This window comes from Schistocerca nitens, chromosome 8 (genome assembly GCF_023898315.1).
Source record: "Schistocerca nitens isolate TAMUIC-IGC-003100 chromosome 8, iqSchNite1.1, whole genome shotgun sequence".
Taxonomy (NCBI): Eukaryota; Metazoa; Arthropoda; class Insecta; order Orthoptera; family Acrididae; genus Schistocerca; species Schistocerca nitens.
The window spans coordinates 487,609,985-487,631,018 of NC_064621.1; the positions used below are offsets into that span (position 1 = coordinate 487,609,985).

A 21,034-nucleotide genomic window follows, 5' to 3' on the forward strand; every position below is an offset into this window, starting at 1 on the left:
TTGAGAGAACTGTGAGACTGTGGTTGTGGAAACAGTGTCGACTTCTTCCGTGACGGCTTCATAAAGCTTGTTAATCGTTGGCAGAAATGTACCCAATTGGCTGGTGATTATGTGGAAAAAGTGAATATTGGTAATTAAAGACCACATTCTAAGAATTATTTCTGCGTTTGATTTATCAAACTATTCGCATCTAAACCCAATTAAAAAAGGTGGAGGCATTACTTTTCATTCAACCATCGCAAAATGCACAGAAGTCACTAAGAATAGAGCTATTCCACTAACGCTACCAAGCTAACGCACAAGAACAGCCAAGTTAAAGCATGCCAATACTGAGTAAGTGCTGTCAATCTACTGATCAGAGACAGAGAGAAGCCTATCCCTACTGACTTGACATAGCATGAGGGGGCTACAAAAAGTTAAGTTACATTTGTTGATCCACCCTACGACCACTGTGCAACAAAAGTGGCACTTTGTCAAAAGTGAGTACATGTTCTGGGATCCAGCAGACAGCCCAGCTGTGATAGTAACATCTGCATCACAGTGTGTAAGTGAAATGGTACAGCAATTGCAAATGTAATCCGAAGTTGAAGTATGGGGGACTGTACTGTTCTTGTGGACATTACATCTAAATTGTACAGGAATTCCCAATGAAATTCTGGCAGTATAAGGATGAAATGCAATGTCATGTCCATCCATTGTGAACTGGTGCCAAAAATATGATCACGGCTGCACAGACAGGGGTGATGCTGATCGGGAAGGAAGGCCACAGACATCTAACACAGATGACCATGTCCAGACAGCTGAGGAACTGATTAACAGCAGACACAGAATTTTCCAAAGATGACAGTTGCACAAAAGTTATTAAATGGCTCCTTTACCAAGGAGCAGATTTCGATCTGCGAGGAATTCAATGATTGGTAAACCATTCCAACCAAAAAGATTTTATTCATTCCAACCGTCATTTACAGAGGTTTTATGACTACATTGAAGAATAGGGTCATGTAGCTGGGGCACTTTAAAATATAGTGCAACTTTTAAAGTTACTTGGCCTGCTAGAATAATGCTTATCGTACCTTTTGAAGTCCCTTTGTGTAATAAAATTATATCCAATTAACAGGATATTCATAATGAGACTCGCCATTTTTTAGGAATGTATTATCATAGTTCCCACGAGATGATATACACGATATGTCGGACAATATAATAGCCATACTATTATTTCCCTGAAGAGTTTGTACTTCAAGGTGAAAAAATATATGAAAACACCTTTGTTTTGACAGTCTCATTACTACTATGTATTGTATTATACTGAATGGACAAAAGTCATACAAACAACATGGGTGCAACATTCGTCATCAGATGCTGAGGCCTTTGCATTGCTACTGTCTCTGTACAGTCCAGGTAGAAATGGGTTGCTGAATCACTGTATTCACACTGGTGGCAATCTGACTCTCAGTAGATATGGTTCTGTGGAGGTGATGTGCCACATATTTGTGTGATCTCTTGTGCAGAGGTTTGTGTGTGTCTCATAATGGCTTTGTAATAATGAAGATGCACAAAAGACACCTGACTGTGGAAACTTAATTTTTGTGTTACCTCTGATATGTTACAACAGATGCACCTTGCACTAATTATTATCCCATACTCTAAGTTGGTTAATTCATTATGTTCTGGTATGTTCACTACATGTTTGTCTGTAACAGACTGCTTCGATATTGTGTATTAACTTGCACCAAACACAGTATCTAGCCACAACATTTGGGCATTTTACATAGCCCACCTTCCTTCAAAATGTGCAACATTTCTCACAGTTTTTGGCCACTTGGTTTACTTGTACCCATTGAAATTATTGAAACAAATTTTGAACAATATGAAATTCTCCAAGCAACTTCTTCCTATTTGTAACTTATGTGGCCATTATGTAACTTTTGAAATACGATGGTATAGTTGTCCGAGATCACACAATTATTATGTGCAAAAACGAATAGTTCATACAGCTGTTTAAGATACAATGTTTCCATACTTACCAGCTAGAAATGAAATCTTTCAGTTTTTCATAATTGAGTACAATCATGATCACCACCACTACCACCACCACAGGTGAAACACACTTTTGTGCTTGGTAATGGTCACTATCAAAAGGCAGGATACCACAATCAAATTAAGTGGCTTAGCTTATCAACTGAACAATTTGACAAGCTGAAGCATTTTTTTGTCCAGCTTATAACAGCTATATATGTATGCTTACAACACACATTTAAATAACCAATAATGACAAACTGTCCAGTAATTCTCCTTTGTAAATGTACTTACCCGCAGATGGAGAGTACAAGGAACTAGAGTCATCATCCAAATCATCGTGGCTGCTACCCATGCGACCTGAAATTGAATAGAACTAACAGATCAAGGAACAAACCTTTAGAAAAGTCATGTTAAAAATTCATTTACATTTTAATTAATGTTCATTTCATGAGACAATGCTAATGTTGCAGAGAAGATAAAATTATGCAGTGAAACAACAAAAATTATACGAAACAACTGTCATAGTTTCCACAAACTGAATGTTGCTGAAATAGTTTCACCAGAAATTATTCATGATGAAAAATCAAGCTGAATTAAAATACAGAAGCTTTCCCACTACTCCGCTGCTATCAGATAAAATTTTTGGAGTGTCAGAATACAAATGCCAGTACCTAAATATGACATATAAGCTCCAATTGCTATCTTTACTAAGCGCGTGACTTAAATAGTTGGATGGATCATTACTGCACATTTCTACTATGAAATATTTACTGCTTATAAAAAGTTATGGCTTTATACTTTACAGTTTGGAGAAATAGATTGAGCTTTACTTCAGACATATGGGAAAGTGCAGATTTCACGGTAGGATAGAGCCCTGTGTAATGGCTGAGTATTCTTACATGTAATATTTCTGTTTGAAATTATTTACTTTAGTATATTTCATTATTTCATTTGAAGTATGGCTGGTTACCAATGGAAGATGCAGGTTAATATCTAGATGTTCAAAGATTAATAAAATTACATCACCGACTACCAACAAAGAGGTATCGAGCAACAGTATTAACTGAACGCATTCATTGTGAGCAGTGGCGCAGTGAGGCAGTGAAAAAAATATTATAATGATTTGATTAATATTCTTGCTCAGCACAAGAGAAATGGATTGCGAAATGAAGTTGCCTGTCCGCACTGGGAATGGTAATGAAATCTGGAATAATCTGAGTGTGAAAGTTTTTGTAGTACTTTGCGAGGCACATTGTATTGCGTATTTTATGAATCTTGGCTGGGTGCTTGACAATAAATGAACAAATAAAATACCATTGTTGAATAGTTATGAAGCAATTGTGGATGTGACAAGGAGAAGTAGGGAGAGGACTACTACTACTACTACTACTACTACTACTACTACTACTACTACGATGATGTTACAGCAACAGAAACTACTACTATTACTGCAAGTGCACAAAAGAGAAGACTAATAGTCATACATTGCTATGACAGAACACAGCCTGCAACTGTCTTTAGAGAAGCAGTCCCACCACAACAAAATTTACACTACGTATGAGGGTAATCCCAAAAGTAAGGTCACACATTTTTTATAAGAACACAGACCTGTTTATTTATACAATGGTTTGCATCAGTTTACAGCTTGAACATTCAGCTATTTTTTGACACCACCATTTCTGTTGATGCATTTTTGTAGATGCTGTGGCAGTTTTCGTATGCCCATGTCATACCAGCTCGCTGCCATGCTGTTCAGAAAGTCTTTCACATCGTCAATGGAGCTGAATCGCTTTACGATCAAATCTTCTTTTAACCTAGGGAACAGGTGATAGTCACTGAGTGCCAAGTCAGGACTAAAGGATGGGTGGGTGATTATGTTCCACTGAAACTGTTTCAGGAGAGCAACTGCTTGCCGAGCGATAAGTGGGCGAGCGTTGTCATGGAGAATGTGTACGCCCTTGCTCAACATTCCTCTTCTCCAGTTCTGAATTGCCCGTTTGAGTTTTTTCATAGTCTCACAGTACTTGTCAGTGTTAATTGTGGTCCCAGCAATTCAGCTCCGACGACAAGGTGAAAGAAGAGGTTAATAACTTTCTGAACAGCATGGCGGTGAACTAGTATGACATGGGCATACAAAAACTGCCACAGCGTCTACAAAAATGCATCGACAGAATTGGTGATATGTCAAAAAATAGCAAAATATTCAAGCTGTAAACTGATGTAAACCATTGTAGAAATAAACTGGTCTATGTACTTACAAAAAAAATAGAAGACCTTACTTTTGGGATTACCCTCGTATCTTTCAAAATTCTCAATGCTGCTTTGTAATCCAATAGAATGACAATGCATAAAAGTGGATTATAAGGATGAATTCTAATAATTACAAACCAAGGGGCATTTGTTCATCAATTGCAGTGTGAAGTAAAATGGAACCAGCACGCAAACTAGTGGTTTCATGTTCTTATTCTTAAAAACAGAAATGATATCCCAGATAAGAAATACAAAGCACTTATATGACATGTCAGCAATGTCTGTACCTGAGGATGGAGTTAGTCATGTAGTGAAATGAGGAGAGAATGACTATGAACGAAATGTGTGAATTGTGACTGTTTCAATAATTATTTTAGGCAATTTCATTTTGACACACAAACTCTTAATCATGTATAAAAAGTTGTGGCACTTCAACATAACTTGATGGAAATAATTATACTTCTTTTCAGTGAAAGAACATTCATGACTTAAAATTATTAATTTTCTGTTCAAATATGATAATGGTACAACCTTGCTGAAATACAAGCAATGGAAGAAGCAAAGATAGCAACTGGCTTGTTTAGCTGTTATGGTTGGCTTCACTGTGACGGCGCTGTAGCTTGATTGGAGGTGAAGGGCTGTGTCTTGTGAAGTTGCCCTGGAGGAAAGGTGACGTGAGGTGTGGAAGAGAGGGCTGGGGAAGGGTGGGCGACTACTGGAAGAGAGAGGCAGCAGGTGCAAGGGATAGTAATGCGGCACCAGTGAGCTTGTTCTGGCTGCAGACAGAGATAGTTGTTGTCAAGCATCTGCTACAGTCCATATGGCTGTAACTGATAGTAAAAGAGCAGCAAAAGTCCAGCTGTGACCACAAAAGTAATTTTCTGGGTGTTAATTGACAGTAGTGTGTATGATGCACATCATACCTCAGCATCACACCTTTTCTAATGTTTTTAGTTCCACGATGATTTGTGCTTTCAGTCCACGTGTGCTATCAATTTGCAGAATGTATAGTGTATTTTTGCAGTGCGTACACTGCTCATCCATCAATCCGACGGGAAACATGCTGAAGTTAGTGGGTCGGTGATGCATTCATTCAGCAAATCGATCAGAAAGTTGGTTGTGGAACTTGGAATTAAAGGGAACACAATGCAACTTCACATGAAAATGCACTTCGGCCTGAAAGCATTCCGCCAACGGCCATCAATGAACTAACAGAATATGACATCTTTATAACAGGGAACATACAGGGACAATGGTGGTTGACATGTGGATGTTAAGGCCAAGTAGTTGCAAGTGCTATTGAAGTTACAATGAAATAATTGCACATGTAAAGGGACTTTCTGGACATCCTTTATGTTGCAAGACAACAGCCCTTTACACAAATGTTTTGATATTTTATCTCAAGAGTGTTTCAATAAAACGGTCAAAGACCAATTTAATAATATAGAGTCTCTCTCTGTCTCACATTGAGATCCTAGAATATGCTACTCAACACTGGAACTGTCAGAACTGTCAATGGAAAAACCGGACAAACATTTAGTTCAAACACATAGGGGGTGGCAATTTTAAGACTTGCTGTTCACAAAACAGAAATTCAACGGTAATTCTCCTTATCTTCTTTCTCTGATGTGAAGATGTTGCAGCTCATATCGCTAGATGTTACACTGCCCTAGTTAAATCTTTGACGCAAGTTGAAACGAACTCATTTCTAAAAATACCAAAAGCTAGCACAGCTGTAGTGTTGGGACAGAACTTTCCAAATAACTTTGATATCAATGAAAATAACAGAGTCTGCAAGTAAAAACCTGCACACGACTTGTACTCATTTTCTTACAGATTTCAACTTAGAAAAAATAAAATAAAAAATAAATAAATAAAAAACTCACATCAATCTTTTTTGTTTTCTTATTTAGCGTAAAATTTCTAATTAACTAAAATTTAGTATTCTTTTTTAAATTTAAAAACAGTCTTAATTTTAAGACTTATCACATTAATTCTATCAATTAAAGCTATACTGGGAAATAAATGAAAAAAAAAAAAAGTTAGTGACTGAGGAGAGTAGTGGTAGGTGCAGAAAGTAGTTTTGTGTTACGAGGAAGGCCACATGATCATGCAAAAATAGGTTACATTAGTTTATAATGAAGAATATTGGTGAGATTGAGCATGGTTCACTGTTTCATCTGTAGTACTACGAAGAAATATAAACAATCTGCTGGTGGTTAGACCATGTTTCAACAAGCTAACATGTCCAGGCTCTCTCTGGACGTCTCACGACACACAGTTTATATCCAGCATTCAAATGTTGCTGTGCTTGTGTTATTACTTCTGGAATACACTTCTGTTATAGCTTTGGTGAATACACAGCAAAAATTCAACAAAGAGACATTAGTGAATTTTTGAAGAACATGTAAGTATTTCAAAATGAAACTCTGCGATCAAGATAAAGCATGGACTCTGCATAAAGTGTGCAGAGGATACAAGGAAGATCTTTGTTTGTGGTTTCAGGGTATGAAAAATTCATTTCGTTTCAGCATTCCTATGCAATGGCGTGAATAGAACTGAACGCTACTTCTGCTCAGTTCATTTGGAAGGCTTTAAAACAAAAAATAAAAAGATAATATCTTAGCATAACCTTGACTCAGCTATTCATCCAGTGTCCCATGGTTCTGAAGCACCAGTTCCACAGTCACCTTCCTACTTTGGATGACATCCTGGGTGAAGCAGATCACTTGGACACATTAGCTTCCCAGAATGGATCCTATTCAGATTTTCTGTTGTTGAGAAAGCTCAACTTTTTCTAAGTCAGCTCAACAACCTAGTAAGAGACCTAGGTCTTTCAAAAGATGCAGCCTAATTGCTAGGATCAAGACTGAAAAACAAAAATCCAATTTTATCTGGGACCTCATTTTCATTGTAAAGGCATCAAGAGAGAGAATTTACTCTTGTATTTCTTTAATGAGGGAAATCTGGTTAGTTGTAATGCAGTTCATGTGCTCATGAAGTGTTTTGAAATACAATTTGATTCACCAGAATGGAACATATTCAACAATTTTTTCACAGTTAGTCTCAAAGTAGTCTTGCTGCATAATGGAAATGTATTTGCATCTCTTCCTATGGGACACACTGTTTATATGCAAGAGAACTATAATGACTTGACTACTATTGTTTAGAAAATGGTTTGTGGAGATTTGTAAATACTAACCATGTTGTTGGGTCTGCAGGGAGGTCATACAAAATATCCTTGCTTTCTTTGTTTATGGGTTAGTAGAGCCAAAAATTGGCTGGACACCATGAGAGAGTCTACAATCTGGTGAGAAATATGTCATCAATATGACCTTGGTTCCACCAGAAAGAGTTTTATCACCACTTCTTCATATTAAATTGGGGTTTATTACGCAGGTTGTCAAATCACTGACAACAAATGGGGACTGCTTCAGATGTCTGTTACAAGTTCCCAAAACTTGTCCGAAGCCAAGTTAAAAGAGGAAGATTACATGTCATCAGCTTTTGCAGCTCATGCATGACATGACCATTAAACAGCAACGCAAAATAAAAGTTATAAAAAATTTTCAGTGAAACACGTGGGTTTTCCATGTGAGATCACAGGATGTCGTAGGGTAGTGGGCTATTGTTAAGCATGATAATTCCTATCTAGGGCACAACAATAACTTCCAAAAGCTAGTAATGGCAAAAGAAATGTTGCACAACTAACACTACATTCCATGGTCTGAGTTTTAAGGGAAATTTTGAAGAGGAAATAAATGGGATGTTGCAGGTCTCAGTCTACTGACATTTTTCCCCAAAAATATGCATCTTCTGTCAGTGGAGCTGAATTCAGGAGAGAAAACAAATGTATGAATCTTCAGCTAGTCATTTCTGAAGAACTTTTTACACAGACTTTTCATCCATGCATTTGAATGTTGTGCCTTCAAAAATCAGGAAACACTGTTGTTAACTGTACTGCCCACTTAAAGTATTGGGTAGTTATTTTGATTCATAACTGTTCAACTGCCATTTCCAACTAACAGAGATTGGTTGGAGATGGGCCCAGACATGCAATGCTTGATACTTCCACAGATGTGCTGAACAGCACTGATGTCTAGTGACCTGGTGATATTTTCCCGTGCTTCAAGTGTTCACTGGAATGTGTTCCTTAAGGTATCATGCTACTCTGTTTCTGCAACTTGCATTAAGGAATGGTATATACCAGGATGGTGAGATAGCTTTTGGCAACCTGTGGTGAAATGGTCATGGCTGTTCACCACAACCAGCACTGGACACGCAAGTTATTTGCTGCATTGCCACTCATGTACCTGGTGCTACCATTCACAACAGTTACTGATGAACCCTTTTATCAAAAAGTTTTTGCTCATAACCAAGTTTTATTCCAAATCTATGTATTCGGGACACACTCTTAATACAGTGACATATGAAAACTCAGTGTCTGCATATCTCAGTGACAAAAGCGAAGCATGTGTTCGGCACACCTACCATATGGCAGTGAAAAATGTGCTAAATTGTGTGTTTGCCCATCCTATGGCAGACTGTCATACTGACAAACAGTACAACTCCTCAAAAGGTCCCAGTCATGAATAATGAACTATTCGATTTGATGCGATTGCAGAGGTGTTCTCTTTCCCACAGCATATACAGCTAATTTAATTTCTCACTGCACTGCATACAAAAATAAAAATGTTATATTCAAAACCTTTTCTAACTTATCATAACTGGTTAAGTGAGAGTTTTCAAGCACAAATTTTTGTGGTTGTAAATCCTTGTTCAACAGGCTAAGAGGTGAGTGTATATATGTCACTGAAGATAAGTTCTAACCTCATTTCAGAAAATGAACCCAGTTCACAATTTCTCTGTGTTGAACAACAACTACTTAAGTGTTGATCGAATTAGCATGACACACACTTGTTAATGCCAATACATTAGCCATTATGTGATTATCATGCTTTCACCATAGATATTATTTGTACTTTGCTACACAGTGTTATTATGGAAGCTTTTGTGTCGTAAAGATAAAAGAAAATAAGTGGACAAATTTCTCCAGGGCAACAAACATAGAAATAGAAATCCGCAAAGTGATTGAAAGGAAACCATATCATTCTCAGCTTGAATACAGAACGCTACCCATCATAGTGGCTCAGAATGCTATGAAAGTAAGTCATACATTTAAGATGCCGTGGCTTCAAAACTTAGTGTTACCACAATTATCCTGAAGACAAGTACTGCAGAGAATGCAACGTTTAACTGCTGATAATTCAGATCACCAGTATTGGTCATTAGGTGCCACAATTGATGTGAGTGAGAACAAACTGTTGCTGACTGTGTCATTATGCTGCAACAGGCCTGCAGCTGTTTCCTAAGTATGCTGCTAACATACATTTTATGGATCAATGGCCGTGGATTTACATAACTTTCTGAGGGGACAGAAGTTTCAATAGCTCACAAGTTTTAAAACCATTGTTTGAAACAAAAAACAATGATCGTACGGCGTTATAGAGCAGGAGACTTCATGTGGGGTTGTTTGGCAGCCAAGAGCAAGCCTCTATTTGATGCCACTTAGCCAACTTGTGTGTCACTGATGATGAGAACACAGCACCCAACTCCTATGTGGATAAAATCTCTGACCCAGCTGGGAATTGAACCATGGGCACCATGATCTAGAGGCAGCAACACTAATGACATGGCCATGAGCTGCAGTCATAGCCATTGTTACTCAACAATGAAAAAAAAATTAGAAATGGAGGGTATGGCAAAGGTATACATTTGTACTGACTGTTTAAGCATATGTCTTATCAAAGCGAAGGTTGGCTTGAACCTGATTTATTGTGCATGTTCCTTTCGGAGGTGTTATGCCTTTAGTTTTCCCCAATATTTGAAATGACGTACCCACCCAGATACGTGGATCTACAGTTCACATTGGACTCTGGTCCATTATGCAGCTTGGTATTTTCCCTACTGGAAACACTGCCAGAGGTGAAACAAGTGATAAGTGACAATTAAAAAACCTAATTCTGACCTGGGATCAAACATACACCTTAGAGGTCCACACTGAGGCATGTAACCAGCGGTACAACACGATCCACTTCATGGGCAATAGACAAAAATTTGACGATTGACCTACAGGTGCTTACTATTTCTGTACACGCATGTAAGTTGTCACAGCAATTTCAGCACATTTCGTCATTCGGTACTTATAATTTTCTGGTTGTGTGTTCACTGACTTGTCAAGTATTTGGTAGTAATTGTTATTCAAGGCTAGAAAGCATTTTTGTAAGAGATGTTCCGTCATTATTAGCTGCTGTCAAACACTGTATACTTAACTGTTCAGTGCAAACAGATCCAATTTTGTTTTCTTATTCTACTGAAACTTTTTTTCCATTAAGAATGAGTCACCTACAGGAATTATTAGCTGCAATCGTTATTCATACCACTGGAATTTTTCTCAACCCAACAGATCAATACAATTATTTTGAACTTCAGCAGAATGGGGATGTCAACGATCATTTCTTTAATATTTATTTCTTTTGATCCTGTATTTGCACAAAACTAAACCCATTAAAACAATTCTTTTCTAGTTTTAATAAGTTGTGATCTGGCAATTACAATTACCCTCAACTTTATCCGCAACATTTTGCTAGTGCAAGTTGAGTTTTGTTCACTCTGAAATAATCTATACTATGTGGACATTAAAGTTCATACTGTTTCAAATCCATTTTTTGTGTTAATCTAAGAACAACTGACTTATACAATTCGTTTTAAGTATTGTGAACTGTGATCCATTATAGTTTCTTTATGGGTACAAATGTAAAAATTAAGCAACGACTTTGTATAACAAAATTTTCCAGAGCCCAAGTGTGTTCATGGCAGATCACACATTTAATGCAGGCACTGAAGTGAAAATTTTTTTTCAAAAGTTCAAAGGATAATTGCAAACTCAATTGCTAACAGATAAGTTAGTAATAACTATACTGCGCTGTGCAGCTAAGAAAGACAAGACATGGGACATATACTTATGTGATTTTTGTTTGAGCTAAAACTCACCCCTTAGCCCACCACTGGATCCTCCTTTTCCATTTGCTGTTCCTCTATATAAAACATTTTCCAGGTACTGGAGACCACTATTATTGATAATATTAAAACCACATAGCAGCTCAATTTGCTTCCAACGGTGGACACGTTCTTTCAGCTCCTGTGTAACTTCATTTAAGGCAGTCCTGCACACAAGTGAGATAGAACAAATTTGTTAAATGCCTTCTGTGAATAAATGTTTCATGATAAGACACACAACGTTACTTCACCTTGCTTCCACAATGCTTCTATCAACATCATCTATAGACTTCCCATGAGTTGATACAAAAGCTCCCACCAAACTTGATCTTTTCTTTCTAAGCTTCTCACACTGCACAGAAAATTGAGACAGAAAATTATCATCACTTCCTTCTTCACATTACAACAAACAATGGTTAAAATTTTTCAACTTACTGCTTCTCTTGCTTGCTGAAGTTGCTTCTCTGCTGAAAGCTTTTTTTTAATGTAAGCCTTATTTTCTATTTCATGAGTAAGTTGTAACCACTGCTGTAATCCTACTGGAGGTGACCAACATCGATCTTCTAATTCACCTTCTGCTCTCTGAAGCTCTCTGCGCAACATCTGTACAGGTAAAATATTTCATTTTTGTGAAATTTTCAACCAAAAACAAAGCTTCAAAAATGTCAGAGGAAAATCCCAACTACTGACCTCAATTTCAGCTTTCAGTTGTGAAACCTCAAGATCAGAATAAGATGTCCGCATCTCAGGATTATCACAACCTTGTTCTAGTAGTTGTTTTTCCAGATTCTGCTTCTCTGTCGTCACACAAGCCCGTTCGAACCTAGCTTGCTCAAGCTCTTTCTAAATAGTTAAGAGTTCAAAATTAAAACTTGGTTAATATGTCACCATACTCAAGACTTGAAAATTAGGGAATAAAAACATACCTGCAATTTATCCAATGCAAGTTCTGCCTTATGGAGACTCTCCATGTCTTTCATCATGCGTCTTAGATGTTTCTTAGAGTTCTTATTTTGATGATATGCATAATAACATCCAATAAGTGCTCCAAGTAAAAGAGTTATGAGGATGATGTCCTTTGTTCCATGGCTGTAATCTAGAAACAGATAGATATATTAAGTTATATGATTAGTACTACAAAGGGCTCTGTATCTCCACAACAAAAAAGTAAATACCTTTCGGTGGGCCAAACAGTACAACATCCATAGCTTTTAGTGCAATTTTCTGTTTGTGAATGGGATCTTTAATTCCCAGAACATTGCTTAAGTAATGCATGTTATTAGCTGCTAGTCTGTAAAACAGAAATTTGATGACAGTAATTTTGAGACTCAAATGATAACAGTTTCAATACTATAGAAAGATTTCAACCCTACGTGTGCTTCTTCTGCATTGTTGTCTTACAGATGTAAAGAATGAGCTTACTGAACAGTTGAGATTGACATGCTTTAAAAATAAATTAAATGATAAATATATTCACATGAAGCATTATCATACTGCTGTCCACTTTACTGAACATCAAATTTAGTTAACAGAAAATAAGAACAGTCTTACTCTCTGTGGCATATTTAGAAATGTTCTTTCAAATTCTAGTCAACAACGTAATGTAGTGAATTAGACCCACTTAAAATTAAGTGCTGTGATAAAAGAGTAAAATGAGAACAAAGCAAAACAATCTACACAAATTGCAGATATGATGAAACTGATTAATTTGTGATGCAACATAATTGCATAAAAAAGATTTTATACAAATAAACTATGTAATGGTTTCTATAGTATCTGAATTGGTTTGAAATTAGTTGACTCATTAACAAAATTAGTGCCACTAAAACCAATACAGTCATGCTGAATAAAGCGGCAGAACTGAGTAAGCAAAACAGAAATCTTTTTGTTCGAGCTATCTAACAAAAGATCAATAATAGCTGCATTATAAAAGTTATATAGGCAAGAAAACATACCTTTTAAGATAAACAACCTTGAATGCAGAAAACAAAGATCTATTATGAGATTATGACATTAGAGAGGTATCAGGACTAAACTAACTGCATGGCTCTAAGGCACTGAGAAACAGCAATTTTACTGGATGTGACATTTTAAATGTGTGAAAGCGCATCAGTAATTATTCTGCTGGTGAAAGTACATTTAACTCTTTACTTCTGGTACACCGTAGTTTTTCTGATGTGATCTCTACTATTCTGTAGAACAATTTGCAGTGACTGATGTTTGCAAGCATCCAATTTAATATTATATTGCTTCATTATAAGCACTGTATCAGTAGATAAAGCTGTTACTCTGATGCATATCACGATCCTGAATTCATAAGTTTCAAGTGTTGTCACTGACTGAACAACAAAGGCACACACAAGGTACAGTAACATTCCTAATGCCATTAGCAAATTCTGAAATTATCAAATTCGTGTAAAAGACGTTTGTATTCAGAAGGCTTCATTTATTCAAACCAATAGGAGAGAGCTTTTACTGTTGCCATTTAAGAAGTGCGAATGCAAAGATCTGCTCAGCTATGGATGTTAATAAATCTTAGGTCTGGGCTGCTGGCAGAAGCAATGCAAAAAAAGGTTCAAATGGCTCTGAGCACTATGGGACTTAACATCAGAGATCATCAGTCCCATAGACGTAGAACTACTTAAACATAACTAACCTAATGACATCATACGCATCCATACCTGAGGCAGGATTCGAACCTGCGACCGTAGCACCAGCATCGTTACGGACTGAAGCGCCAACCGCTCAGCCACAATGGCCAGCTAAGAAATGCATATGAGGGTTTCCTGTGCCCTATGCTTAAGTGTTAATGGTCATTGGTTAGCAACTTATGGCATTGAGTGGTGACAACAGGCTGCAATCTCATGTCACAGCCTCTTCATTACACAGGGTGGTGGCTCACTATAGTACAGCAGGAGGGGGGGGGGGGGGGAATGGCTACAGCATCATCCATAATCCATCATGAGCATTCAAATCTAAGCTCACCAAATAAATGAAAAATGAATATCATAATCAACTGAATGTTTGTCCAGTGTTATTAAAACTACTGTATATATAAATACTACATTGTGAAGTCCTATCATAATCAACTGAATGTTTGTCCAGTGTTATTAAAACTACTGTATATATAAATACTACATTGTGAAGTCCTATCATAATCAACTGAATGTTTGTCCAGTGTTATCAAAACTACTGTATATATAAATACTACATTGTGAAGTCCTATCATAATCAACTGAATGTTTGTCCAGTGTTATTAAAACTACTGTATATATAAATACTACATTGTGAAGTCCTGGATGTAATAAAAATAATTAAAAGAGTACAGCCATAAACACTCACTGGTGTAAGCAAACAGAGAACATTGCTGGAATAACATTCAATTTTATTACCACACTTACACAAAGTACAAGATCTTTCATCAATGCAATTTCTCAATTTCAAACTAATTCCGCACTTCTACTGCAATCAACTTTCAACTAATACCCCCCCCCCCCCCCCCACAAAGACACCACTAATACACAGCAATGGCAATGGCAAAAAATAGGCCCAGTTCTTCTGTAAAGGTTTTCAATTATCCTAGATACATGATTTTCATGTAATGAGTTCAAACTGCAAATGGCACACTTCGCGAAGGGGGAGGGGGGGAGGGGGGAACTGCCACAAGTCTTCAATACTTAGTAATAGTCAACTATTTGAAGAAGTCCTTGAGGTTAAAGCTTCACATTAAATTTGGAATCAATAAACAAGCTGAAGTCTTACCAAATAAATTAAGCAGTTATAATGTGGACCACACGTGTTATAAGGATTATTATGGAAGGTAATAAAACATTTTTGCAACAAGATGCAAATTACAGAGTGAGTAACCAACACCAAATATCCAGTGCTGGAGATAAAGATGTGGAGCACAAATGGGTAAAATTCAAGGCATTGTTCAGTACACCTTAGACAAGTATGTTATGAGCAAGGTTCTGGGATGCTAAAGAGTCAACATGGATCTACCTGTGTCAACAAAAATAGCATCACAGATTTAAGAGAAGTCAACATGTGGGGGGGAGCGGGGGATTGGACAAATCAAAAATGAGTACAAGGAAGAGCACAGACAGAAGTTTTCAATGACTGAAAATAAAATATTGCCAAACTACCTGACTAAAAACACTATGAAGATTTGTTCAAAATCATCTATTTAAGTCAATCACTGACCACAATGACCAGAGAAATGGATGATGACAGACAGTGGGCTGAAATACTGAATCTGGTCTTCCAAAACAGTTCCAGCAGAGTAGATATTTAATATGCTCCCTCCTTTCAATCATTGCATGAACACCAAAGTGGCAAATATTGGGAGAAGTGATTACTGAACAGAAAAGCAATCACAACTTCATAGTAGTGGTAAGGTTCCTGGATCAGACGAGATACCCGTGTGATTCTACCTGGATTATGTGAAAGAACAATTTATTCCAGGGTACTGAAGTAAAAGTGTAAGTGCAGGTAATACACATTTTAAAGAAGTGCAGAGGAGCACCAGATGCCTATTTCACTGACGTCTATCAGTTTTAGAATTAAAGATGTTTTGTTGTTGTTGTGGTCTTCAGTCTAGAGAATTGTTTGATGCAGCTCTCCATGCTACTCTATCCTGTGCAAACTTCATCTCCCAGTACCTGCTGCAACCTACATCCTTCTGAATCTGCTTAGTGTATTCATCTCTTGGTCTCCCTCTATGATTTTTACCCTCCACACTGCCCTCCAATACCAAATTGGTGATCCCTGGATGCCTCAGAACATGTCCTACCAACCGATCCCTTCTTCTAGTCAAGTTGTGCCACAAACTTCTCTTCTCCCCAATTCTATTCAATACTTCCTCATTAGTTATGTGATCTACACATCTTATCTTCAGCATTCTTCTGTAGCACCACATTTCGAAAGCTTCTATTCTCTTCTTGTCTAAATTATTTATCGTCCACATTTCACTTCCATACATGGCCACACTCCATACAAATACTTTCAGAAACGACTTCCTGACACTTAAATCTATACTCAATGTTAACAAATTTCTCTTCTTCAGAAACGCTTTCCTTGCCATTGCCAGTCTACATTTTACAGCCTCTCTACTTTGACCATCATCAGTTATTTTGCTCCCCAAATAGCAAAACTCCTTTACTACTTTAAGTGTCTCATTTCCTAATCTAATTCCCTCAGCATCACTCGACTTAATTCGACTACATTCCATTATCTTTGTTTTGCTTCTGTTGATCATCTTATATCCTCCTTTCAAGACACTGTCCATTCCGTTCAGCTGCTCTTCCAAGTCCTTTGCTGTGTCTGACAGAATTACAATGTCATCGGCAAACCTCAAAGTTTTTATTTCTTCTCCATGGATTTTAAGTCCTACTCCGAATTTTTCTTTTGTTTCCTTAACTGCTTGCTCAATATACTGATTGAATAACATCGGGGACAGGCTACAACCCTGTCTCACTCCCTTCCCAACCGCTGCTTCACTTTCATGCCCCTCGACTCTTATAACTGCCATCCGGTTTCTGTACAAATTGTAAATAGCCTTTTGTTCCCTGTGTTTTACCCCTGTCACCTTCAGAATTTGAAAGACAGTAGTCCAGTCAACATTGTCAAAAGCTTTCTCTAAGTCCACAAATGCTAGAAACATAGGTTTGTCTTTCCTTAATCTATTTTCTAAGATAAGTCGTAGGGTCAGTATTGCCTCGCGTGTTCCAACATTTCTACGCAATCCAAACTGATCTTCCCCGAGGTCAGCTTCTACCGGTTTTTCCATTCGCCTATAAAGAATTCACGTTAGTATTTTGCAGCCCTGACTTATTAAACTTTGCACATCTTTGCACATTAAAATTTGCACATCTGTCAACACATGCTTTCTTTGGGATTGGAATTATTATATTATTCTTGAAGTCTGAGGGTATTTCACCTGTCTCATACATCTTGCTAAGATGTTTTATGCTCATGTACTATGGCATATTTTTAGAACAAAAATTTCCTTTATAAAAATCAATCCAGATACACAAAAAGAGATCTTGCAAACTCAGCTAGCTATGCTCCTCCATGTGATTTACAGCACTGCAGACATAGGCACTATTACAGAGCAAGTCAAAGAGGAACTTTGGAATGAAGTAGAAACTTATAGAGATAACTTATAGAATTGGAAGATGTCATTTTGTAGCAAACAACCTCAAGTTTCACATGAAAGTGTCATTTTGGTTTGATGTGACCACCATTTGTGATGCAGCAAACATACCACCGGTATCAATTTCTTCCCACACTCGTTGCAGCAAATTGGGCATAACTTGTGCAATAGCAGCATAGATTTGATTTTGCAGTTTGACTATATTGTTTGCTACAGAAGGAAAACACACACGGTCTTTAATAAACCCCAAATAAAGAAATCCATTGGCATGAATTCTGGGGTGCGATGTGGCCAAGCAACTGGCCCTTCGCGGCCAGTCCACATAGAAAACCATCCCATTTCAGTAATATTCATGAATCTGTTGTTGCAGAGTTCATTTCATGACATCAAAACACACAGAAAGTACACTTTTGTACTTGTGAAAGCAGCCATTTTAAATATGCGCAATGCTGGCACTCCCGGTGGCGGAATCGTGTACGGATTCACTATGCGAATCAAACCTGAGGCTGTGTGCAACAAAATGACCCATCTACCGATTCTGTAAGTTATCTCAATAAATTTCTATATCATTCCAAAGGTGTACAGTCGTTTCCGACTTGTCCTGTATTTTCTCGCTCTTACATATCACAAAATGACCACAATGAGAAAGTTGAAGGAATTATAGCCAATATGGAGGTTTAATGACTACTGTCATTTCCATGTACAATTTGCAAATGGAAAAAGAGACGGTGTGATCAAATAGTGGTCTATCTACAAGCTGGAGAGTGAGCAGCACTCGCGGTGAGAAAGTGGCCTTCCCCAGAAGACACTACAACTGCCATACAGGAACACTAAAAATCAGTCTCCTGTGTAACAGGATACTGCAGTGGGGTGGTGATTTACTGAGATTTTATTCGTTTCCATTTCTTGCAATAGTTACTAACTTTCTTTTCTTTCCAAATAGCATTAACATTTTGTGAAAAATGTACACAACACTGCCGCTAATTTAAAAGACATGCTATGGGAGTGTTGGTATAAAATAATGAAACAGCCTTTATGTGCTCCTAATGCCAATTACTTTGAATCCATCATTACTTATGTTTGTTACTCATACCTCTGATATTGAAACTGCAGAGAGAAGTTTGTTAGATACACATACTGCATGGCCAATAGAATCTTCTTACTAAGTATTCCGGAAACTGACAGCTATCTACTTTTTATACCTATATGTTTATAAAATTAGAATCTTATACAACAGGTAAACTATCTGATGCCAATTTTTAAATGACCACTTTCAACACAGGAAACAAATGTTTAAACTTTACTGAATCAAAGATCTCAAACACACACACACACACACACACACACACACACACACACACAGAGAGAGAGAGACAGAGAGAGAGAGAGAGAGAGAGAGAGAGAGAGAGATTTAGCTTGAATAATACATTTAAAATTTGCAGCTCTAATATATAAGTCTCATTTCAGCATACCTTGGCAGAGTTGCTCCTGTAACTCTGTTCACGATAAATGTTGGAATGTACTGTGGTAACTCAACGTTTGTTGCTAACCACTCAGCAGTTTGTTCTGCAGTCCAGTTATGAACCTAAAGGGAATGTTACCACTCACATTAGAGTTGCACAACTTGTGAGAAAATGAACTGGCATGACAAATGAAACTGCATTTTCTCAAGGTCAAAACCACCATTCTTCCTACATTCAGCGTACTTTCATTGTTTCAAACTCAAAAGCTCTTAGGTCAACTTGTATTTAAGAATGAAAACAACATTACTGCACAACACATTACAGCACATAGCACACATTCATAGCTATTATTAGGAATGTAACAGTTAAATGAATGACTGGATTCAGTACTTTAGTTTGAACTGGCACAAGGCATGAAATGATTAATTAACACAATTTAAAATTACTCATATTCTTGTATTTTGGAACTAAAAAATAAAAGCGCCATTAATAACCACCACGAATCATACTGTTTTGCACAGTAAACATATTGAGAATATATGTTGTGTGACAACTAAATATCCGTATTTACTCGAATCTAAGCCGCACTTTTTTTCCAGTTTTTGTAATCCAAAAAACCGCCTGCGGCTTAGAATCGAGTGCAAAGCAAGCGGAAGTTCTGAAAAATGTTGGTAGGTGCCGCAACAACTAACTTCTGCCGTCGAATATATGTAGCTCTACACAAACATGCTGTGTGGGCACAAAGATAAATACTGGCGCCAAAACCTCTGCATCAGTAAATAAATTTTAAAAAAAGGTAGAAGACGAGCTTGTTTTTTTTCTCCGCCCCGAGTTTCGACCACTGCATTTTCATACATTATCCAACGAAGTAAATACAAATTCCGTATTGTTCATCTTCGAATGTAGCAGAATTTCAATGTACTACGAAAATCCGACTGGCAAGACTGTTTGGGATGTTTGTCAATATGGCCAACTCTACGTTCCGAGTTTTTTACTACCTGTGAGAAGAGATGGTTGCTAATAGGAACCTGATGAAATGTGAATCACATGCACTATTCTCTTCACCATAAGAATAATACGAATATAAACATTTTGCCATGTATTCTTTCGTGTTTGCTGCTATCTCATTTAAATCCTGTCTGCCTAATAAACTACGAAACTAGAGTGAGATAACAGCAAATGCGGAAGAATAATCGTATCGTGTCATGTTTATATTCGTATTATTCTTATGCCTAATATTGATACAGTCAGAAATGAAGCACGGCAAGTGACTAGATTTTAAATGTAAGATGACTAATTTCTGTGCAGAATTTGATGTACTAAAGAAGCGGCCGCAAAGATTTGCAAACGGAGAAAAATTTTCTCTGAACTCTCGTTCAGAACATGTTCTATAATACGCAGTCTATTATTTGGTTCTTGTTGATCATTATCAAAGAAAGCAGCAGTGTAAGTGACAACAAATAGCAGTCTCTTGCCATTGTTTCGCTAATGAGACGATTCCTCTTTTTTTTAAGCGGCGGTAGCGCGCGCAAAAGCAAGTCATGCCGCGAGCGGCGACAGGCCGTAAACACGCACTATCAAAATGTGACAAACAATGCATGACACAGTACAGTAATGCATTTTCAGCTTAGAGTGACAAACACCTATAACAAAGAAAACGGCACTTATCAGATCAAAGCAAAATAAGCAATCGATTCAATCCAAACGAAGCACGTGAAAAAGGAAGGGTACCCGTATAAATACGGACGGAGCGCCTGACGCATAGCAATGGCTACCTGGTAAAGCTTAACTGCTAAGCTTACGACTCGAACCAAACTACTGTAGCTGTATCGTCTTTCATTCGACCTAAATTGTGTCTCATATTACAATGGACCAACTTTGTTTCGATTTGGAGGTGCGGCCTAAAACTTTTCTCTCCCCTTGAATTTCGAGTCTCAAATTTCAGGTGCGGCTTAGATTCGGGAAATTATTTTTCCTTTATTTCGAGTCTCATTTTTCAGGTGCGGCTTAGATTCGAGTGCGGCTTACATTCGAGTAAATACGGTAACACAATTTAAAATTACTCATATTCTTGTATTTTGGAACT

The 21,034-nt window shown here is 37.4% G+C and overlaps 1 protein-coding gene across 2 annotated transcripts in view; it reads right to left on the bottom strand.

Moving 5' to 3' along the window:
* Positions 1–21,034, bottom strand: part of LOC126198467 (stromal interaction molecule homolog) — a 145,562-nt gene that overhangs the window by 100,025 nt on the left and 24,503 nt on the right. For both annotated transcript variants that reach the window (XM_049934811.1, XM_049934812.1), the window contains exons 4-11: positions 18,958–19,070; positions 12,507–12,622; positions 12,258–12,427; positions 12,022–12,174; positions 11,767–11,934; positions 11,583–11,683; positions 11,326–11,498; positions 2,314–2,379 (exon numbers count right to left, since the gene is read on the bottom strand). In XM_049934811.1, coding sequence (XP_049790768.1) covers positions 2,314–2,379; positions 11,326–11,498; positions 11,583–11,683; positions 11,767–11,934; positions 12,022–12,174; positions 12,258–12,427; positions 12,507–12,622; positions 18,958–19,070 — 1,060 coding nt within the window. The remainder of the gene's footprint in view (positions 1–2,313; positions 2,380–11,325; positions 11,499–11,582; positions 11,684–11,766; positions 11,935–12,021; positions 12,175–12,257; positions 12,428–12,506; positions 12,623–18,957; positions 19,071–21,034) is intronic.